Source organism: Geotrypetes seraphini, chromosome 13, assembly GCF_902459505.1.
Source record: "Geotrypetes seraphini chromosome 13, aGeoSer1.1, whole genome shotgun sequence".
NCBI lineage: Eukaryota > Metazoa > Chordata > Amphibia > Gymnophiona > Dermophiidae > Geotrypetes > Geotrypetes seraphini.
The window spans coordinates 70,763,578-70,788,367 of NC_047096.1; the positions used below are offsets into that span (position 1 = coordinate 70,763,578).

A 24,790-nucleotide genomic window follows, 5' to 3' on the forward strand; every position below is an offset into this window, starting at 1 on the left:
AAGAAACTGGGGACCACGCACTCCTCCGTCGGGCGGGAAGGCACTCGCGCACGCGCGGTGCGGCCAACTAGAAACTTCTAGTTAAAAGGTCCGTACCGAGGGCTCCGTCGGTGACGTCACCCATGTGTTAAGAATATGCTGCCTGCTTGTCCTGGGATAAAATGCACTTCTGCTATTTAAAAGTGCTCTTATCGTACGTGCAGGAAACCTACGCACAAAAAAACCCATATAATAACGGCTCTCTCAGGCCCTTTATTTTCTCTTGTTTGTGGTATTTTTTTCTTTTTAACTCATAGCCCACAGCTGCAAGAACGAAAGAGCAGACCCCACTGGCTCTTTAAACTGTAGTCTGTGCCTAAAGGGGGGCCAGGCGTACAGCTGAGGCTCCTCTACAGAAATAAAACTGGGGAGGTGGGGGAAATGGGGGGAGGGACTAAACCCTTTTGAGTGTGACACCTCCAAGATTGGAAGGACCCCCCCGAGAGGGTCTCCCAAGCTCTGTTCAGACAGCAAAAAGGGACAAGAGAAAGGTTACTAATCAGTTCCAACAGATCCTAATTAACCAAAAGAAAGACTGCACAAACTTATCACTCCACCTGCTGGAGACTGAGAACAGACTGATTGTAGATGGGACTGCACAGCTCACTTGTATTGCAGCCAAAAGTCAATATCTCAGTAAACCTATCCATTGTGTGCCAGTCTGGAGAGACGCTAAAGAAAAGGATGATTGCAGTTATTATTTAGCAGTATTTACCTATCTGAAAAAAAAGTGGTTGATTCACTTACCAATTTCCATCTTCACTTCCAATCTACCAGGGCGCAGCAGGGCCTCGTCTATAAGATCTGGCCTGTTTGTCATGCCTGTATACAGAATAAATTTTATAAAGCTTGATAATATCAACTGCAAACTATAGATACTCAACTCCAAGTACGATATTCTCTAAAGAAAATTACTTATGGAATACTCATCTTGTATATCAGTGAAAAAGCAAAATCCATAAGGCATAGGCTTCCTTTAGATTTCTCAAACATATTTTCTCTCCCTTCTACTCTACTTATGGCACTTTTATCTCATCTGTACTTTATTGTAATAGCATGTAATCTTCTCCTAACACAGTGACTCCACATTTCGCTATCTGTCTAACATTTTAGATGCAAGTAAAACAGAGCAGCATGCCAGTTCAGCATGCCAAGTTTTAAATTGGCTTGCTGCTCTGAGCTTGAGACTTTGGTGTTAAATATCACCAGTGTGGGCTCTCCATACTATTAGTAGTGAGATGGTATAACTTATAAATTGAATGTGTAAACTCACTGACAAAGATATAATTGCCCTAGAAGCAGGCAACTACATGTTAGGTTGATGGACATTTGTCAAGAAAGTCTGGACCACATTACCAACTAAAGACCACCTTTTTATATCTTTATTTCTAAAAAAAATTTTGGTTTGGCCAACTGGCTTTGTGATGCTTTATTTTCTTCTTCTGTATTGTGTTACAGTCGGATGTTGCCTTTTTGGTTTGTTTGTTTGACAATCTAAGAACATGCTTTTTTCATACCAATCACTAAGATGTTGTTCAATTGCTCCACGCCATCTATTTTTGAGAGCAGCTGGTTAACAACAGTGTCATGGACGCCAGTGCTGCCTGCCATACTTCCTCTCTGCTTGCAGATTGCATCGATCTCATCAAAGATGATGATGTGTAGTCCACTGTTGGCGCCCAGCTAATGGGGGGGAAAAAAATTAAGATTATGGCAGCATCTAAACTCATCTGTTTACATGTCTGTCAATGTATTTCATTTCTTTCAGTTTTCTCTTTTAGGACTAAAAGCTGCATAATGTTAAATGTGGTGATCTATATCCCCTCCAAACCTAGCAGAGACCCTAGATATATTTACATTCTGGATTTTAAGAAGTTTTCTAAGTTTAAGTTTATTAGGATTTTATATACCGCCTATCAAGGTTTATCTAAGCGGTTTTACAATCAGGTACTCAAGCATTTTCCCTCTCTGTCCCGGTGGGCTCACAATCTATCTAACGTACCTGGGGCTATGGAGGACTGAGTGACTTGCCCAGGGTCACAAGGAGCAGTGCGGGGTTTGAACCCACAACCCCAGGGTGCTGAGGCTGTAGCTTCAACCACCACGCCACACACTCCTCTGCACAAGAGACGTAAGTTATGCAATGTACTGGAACAATAATGTAAAATAACATAAAGTAACTCTACGTAAAGTCTTGTAAAGTTATGTAAGATAAATTATGTAAGATAAATTATGTAAACTTAATGCAAGTTATGCAAGCACGGTAAGGATAATGTAAAGTAACACAAAGTAACTCCACGTAAAGTTATGTAAAGTTATGTACAAAAAGTTATGTAAAGTTAGGTATGCAAAGTTTGTAAAGTTATACAAATAATTGTATTGTCATCGCCTGGAAATGACCAGCCATCTTCTAATGTAATCCGCTTAGAACCGCAAGGCACAAGCGGAATAGAAATCACTAATGTAATGTAATGTAATGTAATGTAATCATGATTTACTGGCTAATTTTTACTGACTTATGCAGTAAAAATACCACTCATCATATTTTTTTTTAAATTTAAGCTGTTCTGTGAGACTTGCCTCATTAGAAGAGTGTCCACCCAATAGACTGAATTTGAAATGGGAAAACTAAATATGGGAAGCAGTTGGAAAAACTGTGATTTAATATAAATGAGGCATGGATTCCAGTTTATTTTGGAAGTTGTATTTTCAAATGCCTTGAAGAGGCGCACCTTAAGAGACAGATGATGCAGTACAGACAAAGTGAATATTGTCCAAGAATAGACATAAGGTATGCAAATGGTCAGTAATATGAAGACTTATCTTCCAATGGCTTTTCATCAAAACCACAACCAATATAAATTTTGTCTTCACAGGTGTATTAGAGCAAAGAACAGCAGCAACTCATTGGTGAACGTGGAAGGGCTAAAAGTGGAAACCTAGAGGCTGATTTCACACATCACATCAGCAGGGTTCTGTTTAGTTGTTGGGTTCTGGATGATCACATTTGCGAGTTTTGGTTTTTTTGTTTTGCTTTTTTCCAATTCAGCACCAGTGCAGTGCATGTGAACATGTAGAGAGTGTGCCTGAATTTGTAACTACATTAAAAGACAATTCCACCGATAAGTATTTAGCAGTTGAACTTTTGAATCATACAAATTAAACATATCAGCTTTAAAATTGTTGCTTTTGAAAATGGATTTAGCAGCTGCTCTGCATTGTTTTAAGCTCTGATGGAAGGGAAGATTAGGTTCTTACTTCGATAATCTTCTTTTTGTAGAAAGGCATACGAGTCTTGAACAATTGGATTTTATCCTCCATTGGTCGCGAGACCCTGCAGACGGCATCAATCACATTATTTTCTCGGCTCCACTTCCTTCCTCAGTGGGCTGTGCCCTGCTCCTCAGTTTGTACTAGAGAATGACATGGGAAAATTTTTTCCCTGTTCCCATGGGAACTCATTTTCCCATCCCTACAAATTTTTTTCCTGCCCCTGCCCCATTCATGCAAGATCCATCCTCATCTGCACAAGTCTCAAACACTTTAAAATCATAAGTGTTCAAGGCTTGTACAGTTAAGGCAAAGCTTATAGGAATGAGGCAGAGACAAGGACAAAACTTGCGGGAATGGGATGGGGAAATTGTGTTCCTGTGGGGACGGGACAAAGCTTTCACATAGGCTGCAACCATCAACAGTTTCTTAGACCTAAGGAGAATAGCTATGATCATCTCGGACTATCCTCTGTGCGCTAAGGCTGTGCGCTCAAGAGCCATACTTTAAGCCCAAAACGTTTCAGATCCTCCAGGGCAACAGGACCCTGTGAGAGAAGAACCCTGTGGATGAACTGGCACTTGAGACCCTTGTCTCTTTGTAGCTGAACCAGATCTGCATACCATGGGTGACAAAGGCCAATCCAGAGCCACCAAAATTAGCAACTCTGGATGAGTCACTATTTGGCAAATGACTCTGCCTATCATAAGCCATGGTGGAAATATGTACAACAGACTCGTCTCTGGCCATGGCTGGACCAGGGCAGCCATGCCGGCGCTTCTGTGCTCAAATCTTCAGCTGCAAAACCGAGAGACTTTTTTGTTGGTTGCCATTGCCATAAGGTAGAACGTTGTCCACTCCCAATGTCTTACTACCCCTTTTTTTAGGGACAGAGACTATTCTCACAGGTCCAGGGACTGGCAGCTGAGAAAGTTGACTTGGACATTGTCCACTTCTGTTACATGTACTACAGAGAGCCTGCAGGTGGACTTCTGCCCAGCGAAACAGTAGGGCCTCTAGCTTCAACAGAGCACTCTTGGTGCCCACCTGTCTGCTGACATATGCTACCACCATGGCAAAAAGACCCTGACTGCTTTGCCCTTGAGGGTATTCTGCAATGACCGCAACACTACCTGAATGGCTCACAGTTCTAGCCTGTTAATTAACTATTTCCTCTGGAAATGTGACCTTCATCCCTGAACAGGATGCTCCTTGCAGTGACCCCCCTCCCAGTCATAAAGGATGGTATCCATGATCAATATTACCCAGGGATGCAGATAAGAACGCCAGCTGAAGCCACCACTGTAGACTGCGACATGCTTCCACTGTCCATGGCAATGGAGTCTAGAAATAGTCCATCTGCGGGACCATGTAGAGAGTCCTGTAGTGGACACAGGTGGGCTTTCACCCATGGGACAACCTCTATGGTGGCTACCATAGATCTCAGCACCCAGAGGTAGTACCTCGCTTTTGCCAGTCTGAAGGGTAATGTTAAGAATTGGAAATGCCTCTTTAATACATGGAATTTCAAGTACTTCCTGTGATCTGGGAAAATGGCAATATGCAATTAAGTCTCTATAAAATCCAGAGGCCAGAAATTCCCTTAGTGTTACCAAGGAAATGACTGACTGCATGGTCTTTATGTGGTATTCAGTGCCACATTGACCGACTTTAGATTCAAGATCGGTCTCCAGACTTCCGAGTCTCTTTTGGGCATGATGAATTAGATAGAGTATCTGCCCAAGTCTAATTCTGTTGCTGGAATGAGCTCTACTGATCAGATTTCTGTGAGCTGCTTAACTGCCACTCACACTTTGATTGTTTTCTCCAGGCAATCTGCAAACAAGTCCCACAGGATACAAAAGAACTCGAGCTTGTAACCCTCTCGAATGACCCCCAAGACCTAGTGGTCTGAGCAAATCCTTACCTAGCCCTCTCAATGAGACTACAACCTCCCGCCTTACTGTAAATGCACAAACTGGAGGCTGCAGCTGGGCAGGAACCAGAAAAATGTGGCCATTGAGTCTGTGTTGAGAACCTGGATACACCTCTGTGCAGAGGCAAGGCCTGTGTACTGGCAAGGCCTTCAAGAGTCACAAAAATTACAGAGAGTCAACTCTCTAGGGGTGCACAGCCTACTCACTGGCAATGACCTGTTATATTGGCCTAAGATCATCCAATCCCTTGCTGAAGAGCATTTGACCCTTAAATGGTAGTCTACTCAAAGTGGCCTTGGAAGCCAAATCTCCTGTACACTGCTTTATCCAAAGCATTCTGCAGGCAGATATGTAATAAGCAGACATTTTGCTCATAACCCTGAACACACCAAAGAGCATCTGCTACATAATCTAATCCCGTATGTATCAACTGGGGGTAAGTATCATTGTCCATGACCGAGGACCATCATAATCTAGTATGGCATACACGTGTGAAGGACGCCCTTGCCTTCAGTTCTAATGCCAAGGCATCAAACTGCCTTTTAGGACTAAATCTAGTCTGCAATCCTGCACATCCTTTAAAATCACTCCTCCCTCACCAGGCTGAGATGTATGCTTGGTGCCTGAGCTACCAGCAAATACACCTTAGGTGACACTAACAGTTGCTGAAATTCCAGAGCCATCAGGTACAGCTTGGCCATTGTCTTGGCCACCTTTAAGGGCCCTCTGGGGCATCCCACTGCTCTGAGAGCATGATTGTTATATCTGAATGTGAGATAAAGCATGCCATCTGAGCCTTGGACCATCTCATAAAAGAGCTTTGAGAAGTAGAGGGCTGCGATGAATCTAACTTCAACTCCTGCAGCACCTCCACTGTGATCTCTGTCAAGGCCACTGGTTTAAACAGTTAGCGGACTGTCAGCTTCTCTCCCTGGTCCAGGGTTGCAATGGACTCCTGACCAGCTGTCCCAGCCTGAGACCCTGTATCCTCTGACACCGAGGATGCACTGTGGGAAAGCAAAGATATAGATTCTGAGCCCCAATCTTCTCAATCCGGGGTGAAACCCTGAACAGGAAGCCTTAATGACCCCTGCAAGGCCTTTGGTTCCCCATGGGCTTAGCAGCGTTACTGTGATAGCGCTTCACAGTAGACGCCAGGTTACTAATCAAGAGCTCTGGGAGGTTCTTCTGACCTACCTACCAAGCTATCTGCATCTCCATTGCTCTAGAGCTCTCACCCACCCTCCTGTAGTTCATGGAATACAGACATTCCTCAGCTGGCCATCCACCACAAATCTGGCATGATTTTAAGCAAAATCGAGGGGTACTGAGACAGGGGCACTAATGCTATTCATTTAAAATTGGAAAATTCAAGATGACTGCTACAGCAGCGAAATCATGCCCAAGGAGCTAAATCAATGTTCAAAAAAAGGGGTTTTGGAGGTGGAGGACCTGAATCCTGGCCCCAGAAAACCCCCTAAAACCCAATTTTCAGACCCTTCCCTCCCCCCAATTTTCCCCATAGGCTTCTATAGCCTGTATTCACTGTGCCTGCACTGGTGCTGGGAGATGCTCAGCTTCAAGGAAAGCTATGATAGAGAGAAGACTCTGCCTCAGGCAAGCATGCACAAAGTTCAGATGCCTGCTTCTTCAGGCTGCCAGTTGAACCGAAGTCTAGACCAAACCTCAGAAAGGATCCCTCTCAACAACAGGGGGAGAAGAAATGCAGCTGCAGCTGCTAGAGCCATGAGGACTAATTTGGGGCCATGGATGTACATTGGAAAAATTCTTAAGGTAAAATGTTGCATATTTATGTTTATATTATGGTCATTTGTTGGTTTGTTTGTGTTGAGTTGTTTGGAAATGAGTGCTCCGTATACCTGTTTCCAGCAATGATAATTTATACCTCCCAACGACGATCAAGTCGAAACTCAGCTTGAGTTAGGAGGCAGGAGACAACAGGTAGTAGCGGACATTTGTATGGAAGTGTGTCGCAGTGGTTAAAGTGTATGGAAGTGTGTCGCAGTGGTTAAAAGCTACAGCCTCAGCACCCTGAGGTTGTGGGTTAAAACCCACACTGCTCCTTGTAACCCTGGGCAAGTCACTTAATCCCCCCTATTGCCCCAGGTACATTAGATAGATTGCGAGCCCACCAGGACAGAGAGGGAAAAAAATGCTTGAGTACCTGAATAAATTCATGTAAATCGTTCTCAGCTCCCCTGGGAGAACAGTATAGAAAATTGAATGAATAAATAAATATGGAGGCCTTTATAAGGCAGCTTTTAATTGACGCTGTGCAATATCACTGAGTCTTTATTTTGTACTGGGTCACGGCCGTGCCGAAGAAGAATTAAAACTTTGAAGAATATGAACTATGTGATTTAAATGAAGTCCTTCACTGGTTATCATTACAAGATTCACACGGTCCACTGAGCACTTAGTTGAATTGTAAAGTCAGCATGTGAAAACTATTGTGTGATTATAAGTTATCAAATGTTATTAGGCTGAATAATTTTAAAATGAAATGTTTTCAATAAAGAAATGAATTAAAGAGTAATTAGAGGGTATTATTTGTATGTGTGTAGTATCATCTTTAAAAAGGCCATGAAGTATGCACATATGAATGCAGGTTCATCTTTCGTGACTCCATTGACAACATGGTTGTTTCCCTTTGGGAAGGAGCTTGTCAAAATGTAAACAATATATAATGCTTTAAAAATAAAACCTTCACTTTTCTGCAGGATGAGTTGCCAAACTATTAGCAGGGTGTGCTTCTGAAATCCCAAAAAGTACAATTCAAGGCTTTTTGTTGCTGCTGATATATTAAAAAGAAAGGAAGGATTTTAGTATTCACACATCCACACACAATATACATATATATATATATTACCCTCCTCTGCTCTTCTTCTGCGTCAGCAAAGAGTTTTCGGATGTTGGCCTCCGACTCGCCCACATATTTGTTCAGTATTTCAGGGCCATTGACAACCTTTGGCTCCCGGGCATTCAACATTTTGCCAATCTGCCTAGCCATGAGTGTTTTGCCACAGCCAGGTGGGCCAAATAAGAGGATTCCTTTTACATGCTTGCAGCCTAAAGTACAGAGGAACAGAGAGAACAAGAATCATAAAATTGAAAGCATCCCGACATCCTCCCTGAACAGAGCTAGAGATTTCTCACACATCTTTTCATCTAACCGATGTTGTGGGAAAGAAATGAATTGTTTGCAGGTTTTTAAACCTTTTCCTACACCAAGACAAAATTTCCAAAAGATGGAGGGTGTTAATAAGATTTTCAGGACTACATCTGAGGAAGGGCTTTACGTAGTCTCAAATGCCCATGAAGATCACCATTATTTGGATAATTTTTATGGTAACTGAATAAAAAATTTCACAGCTCAAGAAGAATTATAGATCTTTGCAGTTAGTTTCACGGTAACTCACAGCAAGCATGAACATTCATAATGCTCTGTGTTCTATATTTGATATCTAATATTTATTGTGAATTTATGTTTTAATGATATATAGTAATTACTGTAGCAACTTTACCTCTCTCATTTGCATGAGAAAAATACTTATTTGCAATAGACAAATTCATATTTTAAGTTAAAGAACAGTGGATTTCTTCAAAGAAAGACCGGGACTGTTAAGCATCTGGGCCAATCAGAGCCTTAGGCCCCTCCCCAGTGCATCCCAGGATGCACCGGGCAGGGAAAGGCCCGCCATTTTGAAGAGGCAGGCCTGCTGGCCGGAGGAAATAGGCATCCCTCCAGCCAGCCTTTGTAAACAAGATAAAGGGGGAGCGGGGGGTCGTCGGAGGCACGACAGCGGTGGCAGAAGGGATAGGCCACTGCTGGGAGGCTGTGTAGGTTGTCATGGGGGGGTTGCTTGGTGGTAAGAGGGAGTGGAGGCATCTCTCTTTCTGCCGAGGGGGGAGGTTGCTCAATTTCGGCTGTGACAGGGAGTGGTCATCCCTCCTGCCAATCTTCGATTTTTTTTTGTGTGTGTGTGCGTTTATTCTGCGCATGTGCTGATCACTATCACCAGCAATAGGCACATGCAAATTTAGCGACCATCCATGACTTTCCATGAATCTCATTTGCATGTGTGGTTTTTTAAAGAATGATTCACCTTTTTGAAATCGTTACAGTAGTAAATGCAACAGCGGCCTGTCGGTTTTACATCAAACATTTGAGAATCTTCCCCTCAGAGCCATGCTTGTCTCTTCATGGATACAGACATTGCTGATGTTCAAAGACTAAGTGTGCCATAAATTTACATGTTTAAAGAAGATCACTGGTGATGTTTTGGAAGAATTCCAAATGATATGTGGGTATCTATTGTTCATAATGAGAAAGTTTCTGAACCAGGTGAATTAGAATGACATATAAAAGTTATAGCTGATGAAAATCCTACTACACAGCATAGAGCTTTGGAAAATCCTTCGACCAAATTTGTCTAGAGTTCTAAACTCTCATCAAGGTGGGTTACTGGCATAAGTCCCTGTATAAAGGTGTCTAATTTACATGGTGCTGCTGGGATTAAAAGTGGTGTTTCCCAGTTCTTAAACATTACTTCTTTCATTAGATTATGAAATGGTAGTCTTAAGCAATCCTTTGATCATTGTTTGTATTCCAAAACATCCATCAAATCAGCTCTAGGTTCTGCTTCAGATTTCATTTTAATGGGGAGAGCATAACCTATCTGCCTGATAAAAGTTGTGGAGATGGATCTAATGGAATTCCATATGAGTCCTCTGCAGAAGGGTCTGGATAGCTCAAAGAAGAGTGTTGTGACTGGTCAGAGTCATATTCTTCCATGTCATGTCTAAGAGATGGTGAATGCCTAAAAGGACATCAAGGCGATTGTCAAGGAATGATCCAGGAAGTGTGATGTGGAGAACATCAACTGAATCAAAGGGGAGATTGCTCCCTGGAGGCTCGACAAGATGACTGTCAATGTTGAGTTGATGTATATCTGGAACGAGAAGAAGTATGCTGTCTGGAAGACCAGTGTCCTTTCGAGGTCAAGCGTCGAAGCAAAGTCTGAGACTGAGCCCTCAATGACTGCTGAGGGTGTTGCTCAAATTGGGCTATAACATAGGTTGCATGGGAGCTGGAACCTGCACCATGTGCGACTTCAGCATCACAGACAATTCTCTTTGGTCCTGTAAGGACAGTGCTGGTACCAATGGTATAGTCAGTACACAGGGCACAGACAGTAGCTGGTGTCGAGGAGTTTGTGACCTTAATATCAAGGCATGACTCTGGGAGAAAACCAGTTGTAGACATGGTGATCGAGCCTCAGTATGTCTATGCTTTGCATTCGTCAATGGTATAGACGTTTTGGATGACTCATGGGCCTGCTTGGAAGGGCAAGGATATTTATGCTTCTTAGCCTTTTTACAAAGTTTTCCTGATGAAGGCAAAGATGAAACAGTGGTTGTTTGAGGCATCAATGCTCTTGGTATTGATGTCAAAGGTGGTCATGAGCATTGGCACTGGAGTCAGCAGACATGATTGATGTTACCAGTGTCCTAAAAAATGTTTCATATTAAGCTTGTTTGGCTTTCAGCAACCTTTTCTGAAGTTTAGAATAAAGGATGCAGGAAATATTGTGGTGTTCTAGACCTAGGTACCGTACATACCAATTATGTGGGTCAGTTGTTGATACACTGAGTACACTGCTTAAAGCTGCTTGGAACCTTGGACATGGAGGGAAAAACCGCCAATGCAAGATCAAAAGGCTCAATGGTCAGGAAGGTCAAGTAAAAGTTACCTTGAAAATAGATCAGCGCCCCAACCCAAAAACAGGCTGAGAAGAGCCCGAAGGCCCCCCAAACAAAAATAAGAGAAAAAATGAAAAAATAAACCATCAAGAACAAATAAAAGAAAATACAATAAAAGGTAAAATTATTAAGAAAAATATAACATGAAGGGAAAAGTTTTAAAAGTTTGACATGCTTGGAGAGACTCCAAGAAACACAGTTTCTAATTTTCACAGTAAACAATTCATTTCCCGCAAGCCAATGTCGAGCAAGAAGACACCAGTGCAAATGCAGTACATGCAGTCTCGAGACTTTGAAAATTTTTTTAAGGTTGCAATACACTTTAAAACTACTCGTAACAGACTCAGTGGATGACATCACCCACATGTGAGAATATGCTGCCTGCTTGTCCTGAGATAAATGAAATTTTACTTCTTACTATTTATTTTTAGTTTATAGCATTCAGCAAACATGATTGTAGCAACAGTCATATATCTTTTCTTGCGAGGCAGGCTGAGTGAAAGCAATGGGCAGTAAATGCCAACAGTCAAGACAGGGTTGGGTTTGATTAAAATACAGCTGGAGTCAAGACATTCGGGATTAATTTACTGCTTCATCACAGATGCACCTGTTTTAGACAACTTTCACTAGAATACATATTTGTCATGCCATATTTCAGGAGCAACAGATAAGGGAGAGAAATATTAAAACTGCAGTTGAGGAATACTAAGAATGTGGCCGTTCTGAGATGATGTTATGGAGGAAATAAATGTGACTTTTGGTTATCTAGAAATACACAAGTATTCAGAGATGGATTTCCCAACAGGTGGGCTTGGCAAGTTGCTCTGCCACTAGTGGTCTGCTCCAACAGCTACCTCTGGTTTCAGAGGTGGACTCCAAAAGGCAGCCCTGTCTGAGAAGCCTTGCGGTGATCGGAGGGAACTGTGTGAAGGTGGTCCTGATCCGTCGTACAGCTGATGGCTGTCTAAGTGTTTATGATCCTGCCTGTCTGCGATTCTATTCTGCATCGAGGTCAGACAGCCCTGATGGCCTGCAGAGGAGTTTTGTCCTCCCTACACCACCACGTTGACTGACTGGACTTTATTTATTATTTCACTTGTTTTTACTTTAGTTTGTTTTATTACTGTTGGGATTTATTTAATCTTTCTTATTCCAGCTTTATTTTCTATTCTTATTTTATTTTGCTAGATATGTACATATTTATAATACTGTTCATTTTTCTCTATTTCCCTAGGCACTTTAGCTTAGAAATGTGAGCCCCTCTGGGACAGAGAGGGAAGTTGTTAGGATTTTTTTCTTCTTAATGTGCCTTAAGTTGATGCAACTTAAATAAATTGTAATCCACTCAGAACTGTAGATGTAGCTGAATATAAATATTATAAATAAATAAAATGTGCAAAATAATATAATAAGCACTTAAAATGACATACCCAGACAGTGGACACACGATAGTAAATAATACAAAAGTGGATGATGAAAATATCAATAAGAACAAACCTTTGAAATAAGAATAAACAATCATGAGAAATATGAATAGAAATAAATAGTAAAAAAAAAAAATAGGGCCCTATAAAGATGTACTGAACTCCACATACCATGGTGTCTAAAAACGTAACAAGATTGGAAACAAAGCTGAATGTGATGGATGAGAAAGTAATGTTTAATGCATATGAAGATCTTATATGTTGATGTAAACCATGTATGCGTTAAACATGACACATATTTAATACCCATTTGTATCGATAGAAATTAAGAACAGGTTAATCTGAGCCAACTGCTCAAATAGATGGCTTAATTCTCGCAACTCCAACATACAGTTCACCATCAATTTTTCCTCCCAGAGTATTCATTATTTAGATATTCAGATTACATATGATAACAACATGTTTATTACTAAAACATTTGAAAAACCAATGGCAAAACACACATTTCTAGAATATTCTAGTTGTCATCCTAAATATCTTAAAAATGGTCTGCCATTTTCTCAAATGCTCAGATTCAGACGCAATTGTACTCAATTGACAGAGTTCAAAACACAAGCAAAACTTCTTAGTAATAAGTTAAAACAAAGAGGACATCCCAAACGCATTATCAAGAATGCGTATAGGAGTGCAAAATTCAACAACAGAGAGCTGTTGTTGGCAGATTATAAGCAAACTAGTCTTTAAGCCCGTTACATTAACGGGTGCTAGAATGTGTGTGTGTGTGTGTGTGTGTTTCTTTCTTTCTCTCTCTCTCTCCTTAGCCTGTTTCTGTATTTCTTTCTTTCTGTCTTTCTTTTTTCTCGGCTGTCCACCACCACCACCACTTGCCTGCACCCATGTCCATTCTCCCTTCCTTTTTCTTCCCCTGTGTCCACCACCACCCCTTCACTGGTCCCCTTATCCAGCAGCAGCCCTTCTCCCTTTGTTTTAATTCCCCCCCCTGTCCAGCAGCACCTCTTTCCTGCTCCCCCTGTCCAGCAGTAGGCCTCCCTTCCTTTTTTTGCCCCCCCCGTCCATCAGCACCTCTTCCCCTGTCCAGCAGTACCTCTTTTCTGTTCCCCCTGTCCAGCAGTAGGCCTCCCTTCCTTTTTTTGCCCCCCCGTCCATCAGCACCTCTTTTCTGTTCCCCCTGCCAAGCAATAGGCCTCCCTTCCTTTTTTTGCCTCCCCCATCCATAAGCACCTCTTCCCCTATCCAGCAGTACCTCTTTTCTGTTCCCCCTGTCCAGCAGGCCTCCCTTCCTTCCCCCCCCCTGTCCATCAGCACCTCTTCCCCTGTCCAGCAGTACCTCTTTTCTGTTCCCCCTGTCCAGCAGTAGGCCTCCCTTCCTTTTTTGTCCCCCCCCCCATCCATCAGCACCTCTTCCCATGTCCAGCAGCAACCCTTACCTCCACCGACATCTGCCTAAAGCCGCCGCGGCCTGCAGGCACCGACAGCCTCTACGGCCTGCTCCCACTCCCTCCTCGCCGTCGCTTGCCGTGCCGTCCCCCCCCCCCCCGGGAAGCTTCGTTTCCAGCTTCGGCAGCCTCCTGTTTGCGGGCCAACCGCCCGCCCGTGTTTCAATTGAAAGCTGACGCCGCAGCTCCTCTCTTGATCCCCGCCTGGTGCGGTTCGAGAGAGGAGCCGCGGCGGGCGGGTGAGGAGGGTGAGAAGATCCTGGCAGGTGCGCCTGTGCCCCCCTCCCCCTCTGAATCAGCGGCAGACTCTGGCGGTGAGTGACGGCGAGGGGAGAGTGTCTCCTTGTTCTGGTCTGCCTCCGTGTTCGAAAATCGAATTTGGCACGGAGGCACACCTCACGCCACCAGGAATCACGCTCTTTGAAAAGCGCATGCGCGCTTAGCCTTTTATTATTATTGATTCCTTCCATGCAATCTGACAATATGATTACATGTGTTTTACAGCATTCTACATTGAGTTTTGAAATCACCAAAATTATTAAACATCGTTGGGATGTAATTCAATCTCTTCCCGCTTTTCAGCAAACTAAACTTAGATTTGCATTTTCCAGGGGAAAAAATCTTAAAGAGTTTTTGAATCGAGGGAACAATCAAAGAACATCTTCTCAACTATTACCAATGGGCCACTATAAGTGTGGCCACTGCTCTTTCTGCGAGTTTTCCTTACAGATCAAAGAATTCACTAATCACATTGATCAAAAAGGGTACAAGCTAAAGAATTTCAGTACCTGTCAAACTGATCATGTAGTGTATGTTATCGTGTGTTCATGCCCTAAGATTTATGTGGGCATGACAACAAGACCTTTTAAAACACATCTTGCAGAACACAAATCTAACATTAAAAGAGCCATTACTAAAGAACCATTTGTACAACACTGCATTGATGCCTCACATATATTCAATAATCTCAAGGGATTTATTATTGATGTAATAAAGAAGAATGATAGGGGAGGAGATAGGATTTTAGCTCTTATACATAGGGAATCCTATTGGATTTTCACTTTACAAACTTTGTTCCCGAAGGGACTTAATGATAAGATTGACTGGACAGTTTACTATTAAAAGCTACTGAAGAAATCTGTAGGTTTTTGAATATTTTAAAAAAGGAATGCCATCATTATTTTCTATAGATAGGAATCAATAGGATTCAAAGAACGCAATGATTAAGATTACAAGGTATATCAGTATATCAATGACAACTGGGTTACGTCTTTTACATCATGACGTAACTCAATTTGATTGGTCCTTTAAATTGTTCGGTGTTCTCAGCTGACGGCGCCGTCTTGAGAGAAACATTTTGAGCTAAGGGAAAGTTTTGTTTCGTAAGATGCTGTTTTTCTTAAGCACTTTGATTAAGGTTGCTTTAGGTTATAAAAGAATAATGTTGAAGAAACTAATTACTCTTTTAATGTTTAGGCACTGTCCCAGTATGACGAAGCCGGTAAAGGTGAAACGGCAGCCCCGTCAGGGTTCAACTGCAGTGCTGTTGAATACAGCTAATAGGATAAGTGCTGTTTGAAAATTTATGCACTATCGTTTTTGATTTTTCTATATATTTAAAATAATTAAAAAAATTATAAATATTTATGAAGTTCGAGCCAATGATTGAGATTCTGACCTGATAACATATCTAGCAGTATACTGCTTGAATTTAAGGTCTCTGAGGCTTGTCTTCGTATAGCTATTTATTCACTAAGGTGCTAGTCCAGAGGTGATTTTTGGCTTAGCCTAAGCTACCTCAGCCAATCAGGGCCTTAGGCCCCTCCCAGTATATCCCAGCCACAGGGAGGCTGTTATCCAAGCCAGCCTGAAGAAAGGCAAGAATCAGCAAGATTGGAGCTGAATAAGGGTCTACCTGGTTCTGGGCACACCAAAGCTGGGCTTCCACACCTGCGCTTGACCCTTGATTAACAGAATATATGACTATCTCAGGGACAGCCCTGAGCTCCGGAGAAAACTATGCAGGCTGGCTAATAGGTACCCAGTGGGATTGGCCTGTCAGCTACAGACCGAAGTCTGTGAATTCTCAATCAGGCAGAGCTTTAAAATCACTTGAAGCATCAATCTACCCGAAAAAGGGACAAAATACATCGAATTAAAAATAATACAATGGAGATAGCAGAACAAACACATCTGCAATCATGCGTGTAGAAAGAAAAAACTGAGGGTGGAGCTAGAGTCCAGTGAAATACAATAGAGGCAGTGAAAAATCCAGTGGATTCCTTTTGCAGCATGCAGCTAAAGGGAAATAACCCTTTTGTCTAGAGTGTCTCACCTATTGAACTAGAATATCAATTATGCATTTTTCATGAAATATATACATTCATACCATGAAACATATTTGTATAAGCCTCCTTCAATATAACTGAAAACACTTTTTTTTTAAAGTCAAGTAGCATTTAACTACCCTAAAGCTCCATCAGTTTTAAATTATGTATGAGAATCAAGACAGAAGAGAAAAACTAAAATCAGCAGCAATATGCCTGGGGGGGGGGGGGGGTCAGCTCTAATAGTTGTGAATAGTCCGTTGCAGTGGCTCTTCTGCTTATCCTCTCTGTTACCACAGGGATCCATTAGGATTTTTCTTCATCAAAGGGACAGATCTAGTGTATTTGAACAGTGAAGATCAGGTTTAGAGGATTCCAAGAACAAGAAGCAACTCGGATCCATTTCTAATAAATTATATGGAAAGTGAATAGATGACTCACTGACATTTCAGAACTAAGAGCAAGTTATGACTAATATAAAAATAGGGGTGGAGTGAGATGAAAAATAGAGAAGTACCTGAAATTTGAAAAATAAAGCTTGCTGACAGGTTTCCTTTAGCCTCAAGACTCATTTGCAGAGTTTTGCTAAAAGTCTTAACTGATTAAAATTTTTTGCTTACAATTTGAATTTCCTTTGCAAAATGGTTTGTGTAAATGAACGAGATTGGTCCGTGTGGAATATATAGACCCAGGTTCAAAACTCACTGCTGCTCCTTGTGATCTTGGTCAAATTAGAGAATGACACAGGGACTATTTACCACGGTAAACCGCAGTTCACCGCAGAAATGGAGACATTTGCAACTGGTTTACCGCAGGAATGGGGACAAGACCTTTTACCGCCCCATGGGAGCGGTGAAAAGTTTTACTGCTGTGGTAAAAAAACTGCGCCCATGTCAGACTTGGCATCTTCTCCCCAGCTCCTCTTGCGCCTATTTTACCTTCAGGAGGCAGCCATGCCATGATGAAGACAGAAGGAACCTAAAACCAAAGCCTTAGACAAATGTGATTTGAAGAATAAAATTACCAGACAACAAAAAGAAAAAAAATAAATTTATTTTATATTTTGTAATTAGAATATTTCAGATTTGAAAATGTATCCTGCTAGAGCTGGTATTAGACATAACTGGGGACTGCAAAGTCCAGGCTGTGCTTCTTTAGCTTCCAGCTGGCTTAGGGCTCTCTCTCTCACCAGGGGGCAGTTGCCCTAGTTACACTCCCCTAACATTATTCTTGCCATGTGTGACTAAAGTATTCTGTTAGCTTAATGTTTCTATGTAGCATTCTGTAGTAATTTGGTTTGTTCAGTTTTCACAATAGTGAAAGGGATATTTGTGAAAGGGAGGGGAGATGAGTTTTGTTGAATCTTGCTCTGTTTTATTTGTGTTTATAAAATGACAATTGTCAGAGGAGAAGCTTTCACCCACACAGTGACTGCAGGGCGGCACAGGCAGGCTTCGCTGACATCAGTTTTTTTTCTAAAGCGTCGCGAAGGTAAGGGGGAGAGAGAGAGATAGATTTGGCCAGAGTGAGGGAAGGGGCCACGCGCGCGATCGGCGACTGCGCGCTTTCCCTCCCTTAAGTTTCTTTACGCCACAAAGGTAAGGGGGGAGGGAGGGAGATTCTCAGGGTTGTGAGGTGGCGAGAGGGAAGGGTGGATGCTGCAGGGACAGGGCGGTGAAGGGGACAGCGGGTTCAGCGACAGGGCAGTGAAGGGGACGGTGGGGACGGGGCCAGATTTTTTTCCCCGTGCCATTCTCTAGGTCAAACCACTTAGTTATCAAGTCTTAACAAACAACAAACACTGCCTTAGGTATAAAATTAAATTGTAAGCCCTCTGGGAACAGGGTAATACCTAGTGTATCTGGATGTAACTCAAATGCAATAAAAATTAAAAAATTAAAAAAAGAGTCAATTTCTACTATTATCAGGACTTCTAGATCAGGAATTCTGTTGCCTAGAGCAGTGTTTTTCAACCTTTTTTGGGCAAAGGCACACTTGTTTCATGAAAAAAATCACGAGGCACACCACCATTAGAAAATGTTAAAAAATTTAACTCTGTGCCTATATTGACCATATATAAAGTAATTCTCTTGAATAGGAATCAAATAAACACAAAGAAAGTATTTTATAATTACTTTATTATGAAATATTAAGTAAACAGAATAGTGAAAAATTATAAAATACTTTATTCAGTGCGAAACCTGGGCCTATTTGGCTGAACACAAAGCTGATATTCTGGCTGGAATCGGGGGAAAAATGGGGGTCTCAACTTATATTCAGATCGACTTATATTCAAGTATATATGGTAGTTTTTATTCGTTTCTTCTTCCCCATTTTTGTTGATGAGTCATGTAAAGTGTCTCCTTTTATTATTTCTACTATTGTAATGGAGAAACTTTCACATGTGACTTAGACTCAGACAAATCTGTTTTCACCCACTGAAACCTAAAGGGTCTAAAGATCTTAAGATTCCTTTGCAGAATTGGTTACTGTGTCTAATTGTGATCCAATACAAATGGATTGCAATACACCACATAATTGTGTGCATGCTTTTTTCCATAAAAGGCCTTATTTGGCACCTTGACTCATACTGGCATACCATTAGGTAAAGGTGCTGTTTTGAACCAAGAGCCCTAAGGGTTTTTTTTTGTTGTTGTTGGTGATTTGTTTGGTTTTGGGGAGGGGGGGCGTTATTGATTTTTGAGTTTGTTTTACATATACCACCAAATGCACATTTTCCTCCCATGCCCTCTGTACATGTTTCAGTAAGTCTTTTGTAAAATACAGTGCATTTTTAGTGTCCATACTGGATGTCTCTTTCCAGACCAAGATAACTATTTTATATGCAATTTTATTTTATCATTAATTATGGGGTCCTTATACTAAGGCGCGCTAGCCATTTTAGTGCATGCTAAATATTAGCGCACACGAAACGCTAACGCCTCCATTATATCCTATCCTAAGGTGTTATATTCTAAGGCGTTTAGTGCGCCTTAGTAAAAGGACCACTATATGCATTACTCATAGCAGTATAGAATAAAACTAAAATTATTAAATAAATTACAGAAAGCATAACAAACTTTAATCAATATAACATCTAAGGGCCCCTTTTACAAGTCACGGTAGCAATTCTCCTGGTAGCAAATGCACTGAAGTCCATAGGAATTGAATGAGCTTTGGTGCATTTGCTGCAAGAGACTCGCTACTGTAGCTTGGTAAAAAGAAGCCCTAAATCCACAATTTCATTTCTTTCTTTTTCCCAATGAGGAGAGCAAAGAGATATTAGATTTGCTAATTTGCTTTCCTTTAGTCCCTTCAGCTCAGCCCAGACAGCATTTTTTTTTTTATCAGTAAACAGATTGAGAACTAACTATTGACATAATCTAGAACTGTTCTGTGCAGCCCTCAGAGAATCAGTATTTTCCTAACAAAGCAGATGAATAATTCCCAAGCTTCTCTCTCAGTGTTCTGCTCTTGTCCATTCATTTTGTATTGCTTGCCCTTACTTGCAATTATTTTAAAACAAAAATTGTCACAAATACTAACCAAACCAGACCATTCACCATGACCTCAACACTAATGAAATGTGCGACATTAATAGTGAGAATATATGGTTTGCCAACATGGGATAATCCCCAGCCCATCTCCTATAGGATTACAATTCATAGACCACTACCGCAATCAAAATCTACTTACTGAAAAGTGCATAAACAAAAGAAGGAGCAAACGAAATATGAAAAAAAGAAAATCAATTAAACCACACTTTTGCCAAAAGGGTAGTAGATGCCAGGTACAGACTTCCCATGGAGTTCATGCGTTTCTCCTAACACAGCAAAATTCAAGCATACATGGAATAAACCTAATGGAATCTTGGTGGCAGAAGGCTCATAAATAACAGGATCTGAAAGAGCACAGTAGGTAGATACAAATGACTGAACTGGATGGACTAAAAGGTCTTTAGTTGCTGTTGTCTTCCTTGCTTCTATAAACTCCACTGAACCCTGATGAGATAGAAAATTGGCTCTATTTTTGTGTTATGTCCATTTTGATATGGTTATGTAGATGTTTTATTAATTTGGCACAGTACAGGTTTTTCAATTCACAAATTCAGTTGAGAGACAGGACTCAAATGATAAAGTTTATACTGTCATTTGGTTTTCCTATAGTAGCAAAATTTTTCTGAAACACAAACTGATTTCTAGAGAGATAAAAATGCAATAGCAGGCTCCAACCAGTGATTAATGCTCATGAACATAATTGGATTTAAAAAAAAATCAAACTTTGAACCAGTGATACTGGAGGAGTCAAAAATATAGAAATCTGACAATATCAGAAGGGTTTGGGTCGCTTCAGAGACCATAACAGGAGTCTCAAGAAATACATAGGGTTACTGTGCAGATCTTTCATAGCAGTTTCTCACAGCTTCTTGGAAGTAAAATCTAGTAAACATCCTGTGTGTTGTAGAGATGTTTGGGTTTTCTCTGGGAAAAAGTACATGTCTCTAACCCAGATAGAAACCTTTTGCAGTCCGTGGTAATTCATAAATCAATCATATGCAAAACAGAAAGCACTAAATGAAAGGAATACAACTGGATTTTGGAAAGTTATCTTCATGGACAGAATATTATAACAAGAATTCTTGGAAATGAAATCCAATGTATTGATGAATATCTATTTGAAATACTCACCCATTTGCTCTACAATCTCAGGTGGAAAAACTCGAGAGGCAAATGCACGTCGGAAAATGTCAGAGAATTCCTTATCCAGACCACCAATCCCCATCTTCTCAAAGTTCCAGTCAGGATTGATGATAGACTGGCGGCCCTGCTTGGTCTTAGATTTACCTAGGAAAATCAGATTCACTTATTAAAATGTGACAGAACACTTTCAGACTCCCTCCTTACCTTAGATATACCCTCTTCACTTGAGAAGAAAAAGTCTGCCTCTTATCTACACAATTCCCAAAGACTTCAAAGCACCCCTTATTCATATCACATTTACTCATTTAGAACTTGAAATATAATATTTCAAAAAATATCACCTCAGCAGTAACTCGGACTGAACCAAATACTTGATCACCCACCAAGGCAAACAGAACTTGGAAACATGAAAGGAGGCAATGAGGACTTCAGAAAGGGAGATGTCTGCATGTTGTTCCACAGCTCCTGCTGACTAATGCATTCTAAGATGCTAAAACATACAACATATGTCCAAAAGCACTAAGAATATATAGAAGAAGGGGGAAGAGGAAGGGGGAGCAATGGACTCTCACTTTGGAAAAAAAATGGACTGGTGTGCAAGTCAGCCAAGGCAGGAAATGTGCAACTAAAATGTGGTATCTATCTATTAATGCCTGAAAAGTGTTCATTTTATCAGCCTAATAGTTTAAATTAACCTCTTAATATACTTGCTCAGATCTCAGAGGGCTCTGTGCATTCAGTAGTTGCCATTATTTAATATAATTTGACTAAAGTACTCTTGAAAATCTGATCTCTTCTTATCTCAATATCTGCTGCCCTCTTTGAGTCATACTTGGCATTACTGCCAACTACCTGGATAAGCTGGCTTTTACTAAAAAGGGCATTACAATGGGTTCAGACACTGCAGCAATAGAAGAAATAATAGCCAACATGTTTACAAGAAAATTATATTTTAAATGATACAATATAACATTTATTATTGTACTTCCATATAGTACAATAAACCAAAGAAACAAATCAACAAATACAGTATATGTAGCTTTACATAAAATGAAATATTAGGTTCTAGCCTCGATAATCTTATTTCTGTTAATATACACAAGATTCTGAATGACAGGCATAATGAATCTGTAGTAGCGAACTATTGCAGAAGGCTGTCAATCATGTCTTTCCGCTACTCCCTCTTCACCAGTGGAGTATAGTGCCCTTTTCAGTGTGTACCAAAGCAATCGAACTTCATTGTAACAGAAGAAAAGAGAAGGAGGGCATGGGGAACTTCCCTGCAGATATCATACATTTCTGTTCTGCTTTCTAAAATGGGGGGTGGGGGATGAGAGAGGAAAAATATTAACATAAACTTGCAACTTAGGTATAACAAGGAACCAATCTGCTGCATGCAACTAGCACTAGCCCAAAAATGATCAATAAACACGTTACTTTTCTTCTGAATCTCTTCAAACACGTTCATCCAACTGACAGGAGAAAGACTCCACAGAAGTGTCCGAAGCAGAAAGCAGGCAAATTGAAACCTCACAGGGTGGGTCATACAGAATCCTGTATATATTAACAGAAAGAAGATTATTCAGGTAAGAACCTAATCCTTCATTCTGTTACATAACACAGGATTCTGTACAATAGACGACATACCAGAGCAGTGTCAGACATCTAGGGAGGGACAGATGAGCCTGCCCGTAGGACTGAGGAACCAAAAATGACATTCTTTCGAGCCGCAACGTTCACTCTATAAAACTGCTATAATGACTGCTCTAAAAATCTCTTTGGGAGGAACAGCCTGGGATGCCATCCACAAATAGACCACACCTCTAATCAAATGAGCCTTAAGGGAAATAGGCAGATGTTTGCCCCAGCTAATGTACACCGATGAAATTGCCATATGTATCCATCTGGTGAGAGAGACCTTGGAAACTGGTCTGCCTTATCTTGACTGACTGGATAGCATAAAAAGATGGTTTACTGGATCGGTTAAGACCTGCACATTACAGGTAAGGTCTTCTCATGGTTTACACCAGTTCCTGTTCTAGTTCTTGTCAACTCCTACCTGATGCCTCACAGGGTTCCATCCTTTGTAACATTTTTCTTGCTCCATTAATTTTACTTTTACAGGCTCTGGGATTCACTTTCTTCATTTACGCTGATGATATTCAGGTACTGCATCCTTTTAACTTTAATGATTTCAATGACTATTCCTCAATTTCTCAAAAACTGGATAAGGTATTCGAATGGTTGACCATTAACAGACTCAAAATCAATTCTCAGAAAACCTCAACTATGGTATTTTCGTCGCTTAAACACACACAAACTGTTTCATGTCCTAGTTTCTGTTTCAGGATGTCCTTTGATATAGTCATCATCTATTAAAATTCTTGGTGTCACCCTCAATACTTCATTATCATTTCACTCACATTATCTCCAACATAGTTTCTTCATCTTTTCTATGGCTTCCTCAACTCCGCTCAGTTAAGTCTCTCCTAAACTGAAACTCTTTACAAATTCTCTTACATTTACTTGTCATTTCTAGATTGGACTATTATAACTCATTACTAATCAGACTTCCACAATACCAGTTGCGCCGACTCCAGTTTGTGCAAAACACCGCACTTAGGCTCACTCAAAATTCGACCATAACACTCCTCTTCTCAAATCTGAACATATGTTCCCAATCTCATTTACGATATCTTTCAAATATAATACTCTCACCTTCCAGATTCGTCCCTTATTTCTGTCTAGTCATTTGACTCCTTATTCTCCTCAGAGGAATCTTCGTTCCTCGAACTAGTATTTTTTGTCTATTCCATCCTTTCGACAGATGTTTCTGGATATACATAAAGATTCTAGTTTTTCTGTAATGGCACCTACACTCTGGAATTATCTTCTGTTTTATCTGCGTTCTGAAAAATCCTATCAGGCATTTAAGTCTCAAATGAAAGCTTACTACTTCAAGATGGCATTTGATCCTGATTCGATAATCTTTTCTACCTTACAGTCATCTGACTTGGCTCTTGATATCCAACCTTAATTTACGTCCCTTTTTGTTCCATTCTTATTTGTTTTTACCTTAAGACTTTGTAAACTTTCCCACACTTGTTGCCTATTTGTGTCATATCTTTGCTAACCTGTCTCTGTTTATTCCTCGTTTGTTTTGATTTTTAATTATTCCCCATTGATTTTATATTATGTAAAACCACTTTGATTTGACTTTTTTGTCAGTATATCAAATAAAATAACTGTAACTGTTAACTGTTCACGTGAAAGGCTGACACTACCTTTGGAAGAAAGGGATGGGACTGTACACAGTATAATCCCAGCTTTGGAGAACCGGAAGAATGGCTCCCTGCAGAAGAGAGCCTGCAACTTCAAGATCTGCCTTGCTGAGATGGTTGAATGCTTTTTCAGCATCTAGGGCTAACGCCAGCAGAGGGGAGTTGCTATTATTTGCATGATGAATTACATTTGCAAACATACGTGCATTGTCATTGGACAATCGCCCCGCCATGAAATCATTTTGCTCAATACCAATCAATTTGGGTAATATAGTCTGAAGACGGGTAGCAACTATTTTTGCATAAATTTTTGCATCAACATTTATAAGTGATAATAGCCGATAATTAGAAATGAAGAGAGGGTTCTTGTCTGGTTTAGGCAAAACTATGATACTAGCTTCTGTGAAGGTACCATGAACTTGATCCGAGAGTATAAAGTAGTTGTAAATCTCTAGTAGTTGCGGAATCAGTAGGTTTTGAAAAGCGGAGTAAAATTCAGAGGTAAGCCCATCAGGGCCTGGTGTTTTCCTCTTTGCCATTTTCTGCAATACTAATCGAATTTTTCCGTCAG

The 24,790-nt window shown here is 40.8% G+C and overlaps 1 protein-coding gene across 2 annotated transcripts in view; it reads right to left on the reverse strand.

The window, feature by feature from the left end:
• The window catches only part of NSF (N-ethylmaleimide sensitive factor, vesicle fusing ATPase), a 135,027-nt gene that overhangs the window by 53,936 nt on the left and 56,301 nt on the right, over window positions 1–24,790 (reverse strand). For both annotated transcript variants that reach the window (XM_033918143.1, XM_033918142.1), the window contains exons 8-11: window positions 20,927–21,082; window positions 8,137–8,336; window positions 1,557–1,722; window positions 787–861 (exon numbers count right to left, since the gene is read on the reverse strand). In XM_033918143.1, coding sequence (XP_033774034.1) covers window positions 787–861; window positions 1,557–1,722; window positions 8,137–8,336; window positions 20,927–21,082 — 597 coding nt within the window. The remainder of the gene's footprint in view (window positions 1–786; window positions 862–1,556; window positions 1,723–8,136; window positions 8,337–20,926; window positions 21,083–24,790) is intronic.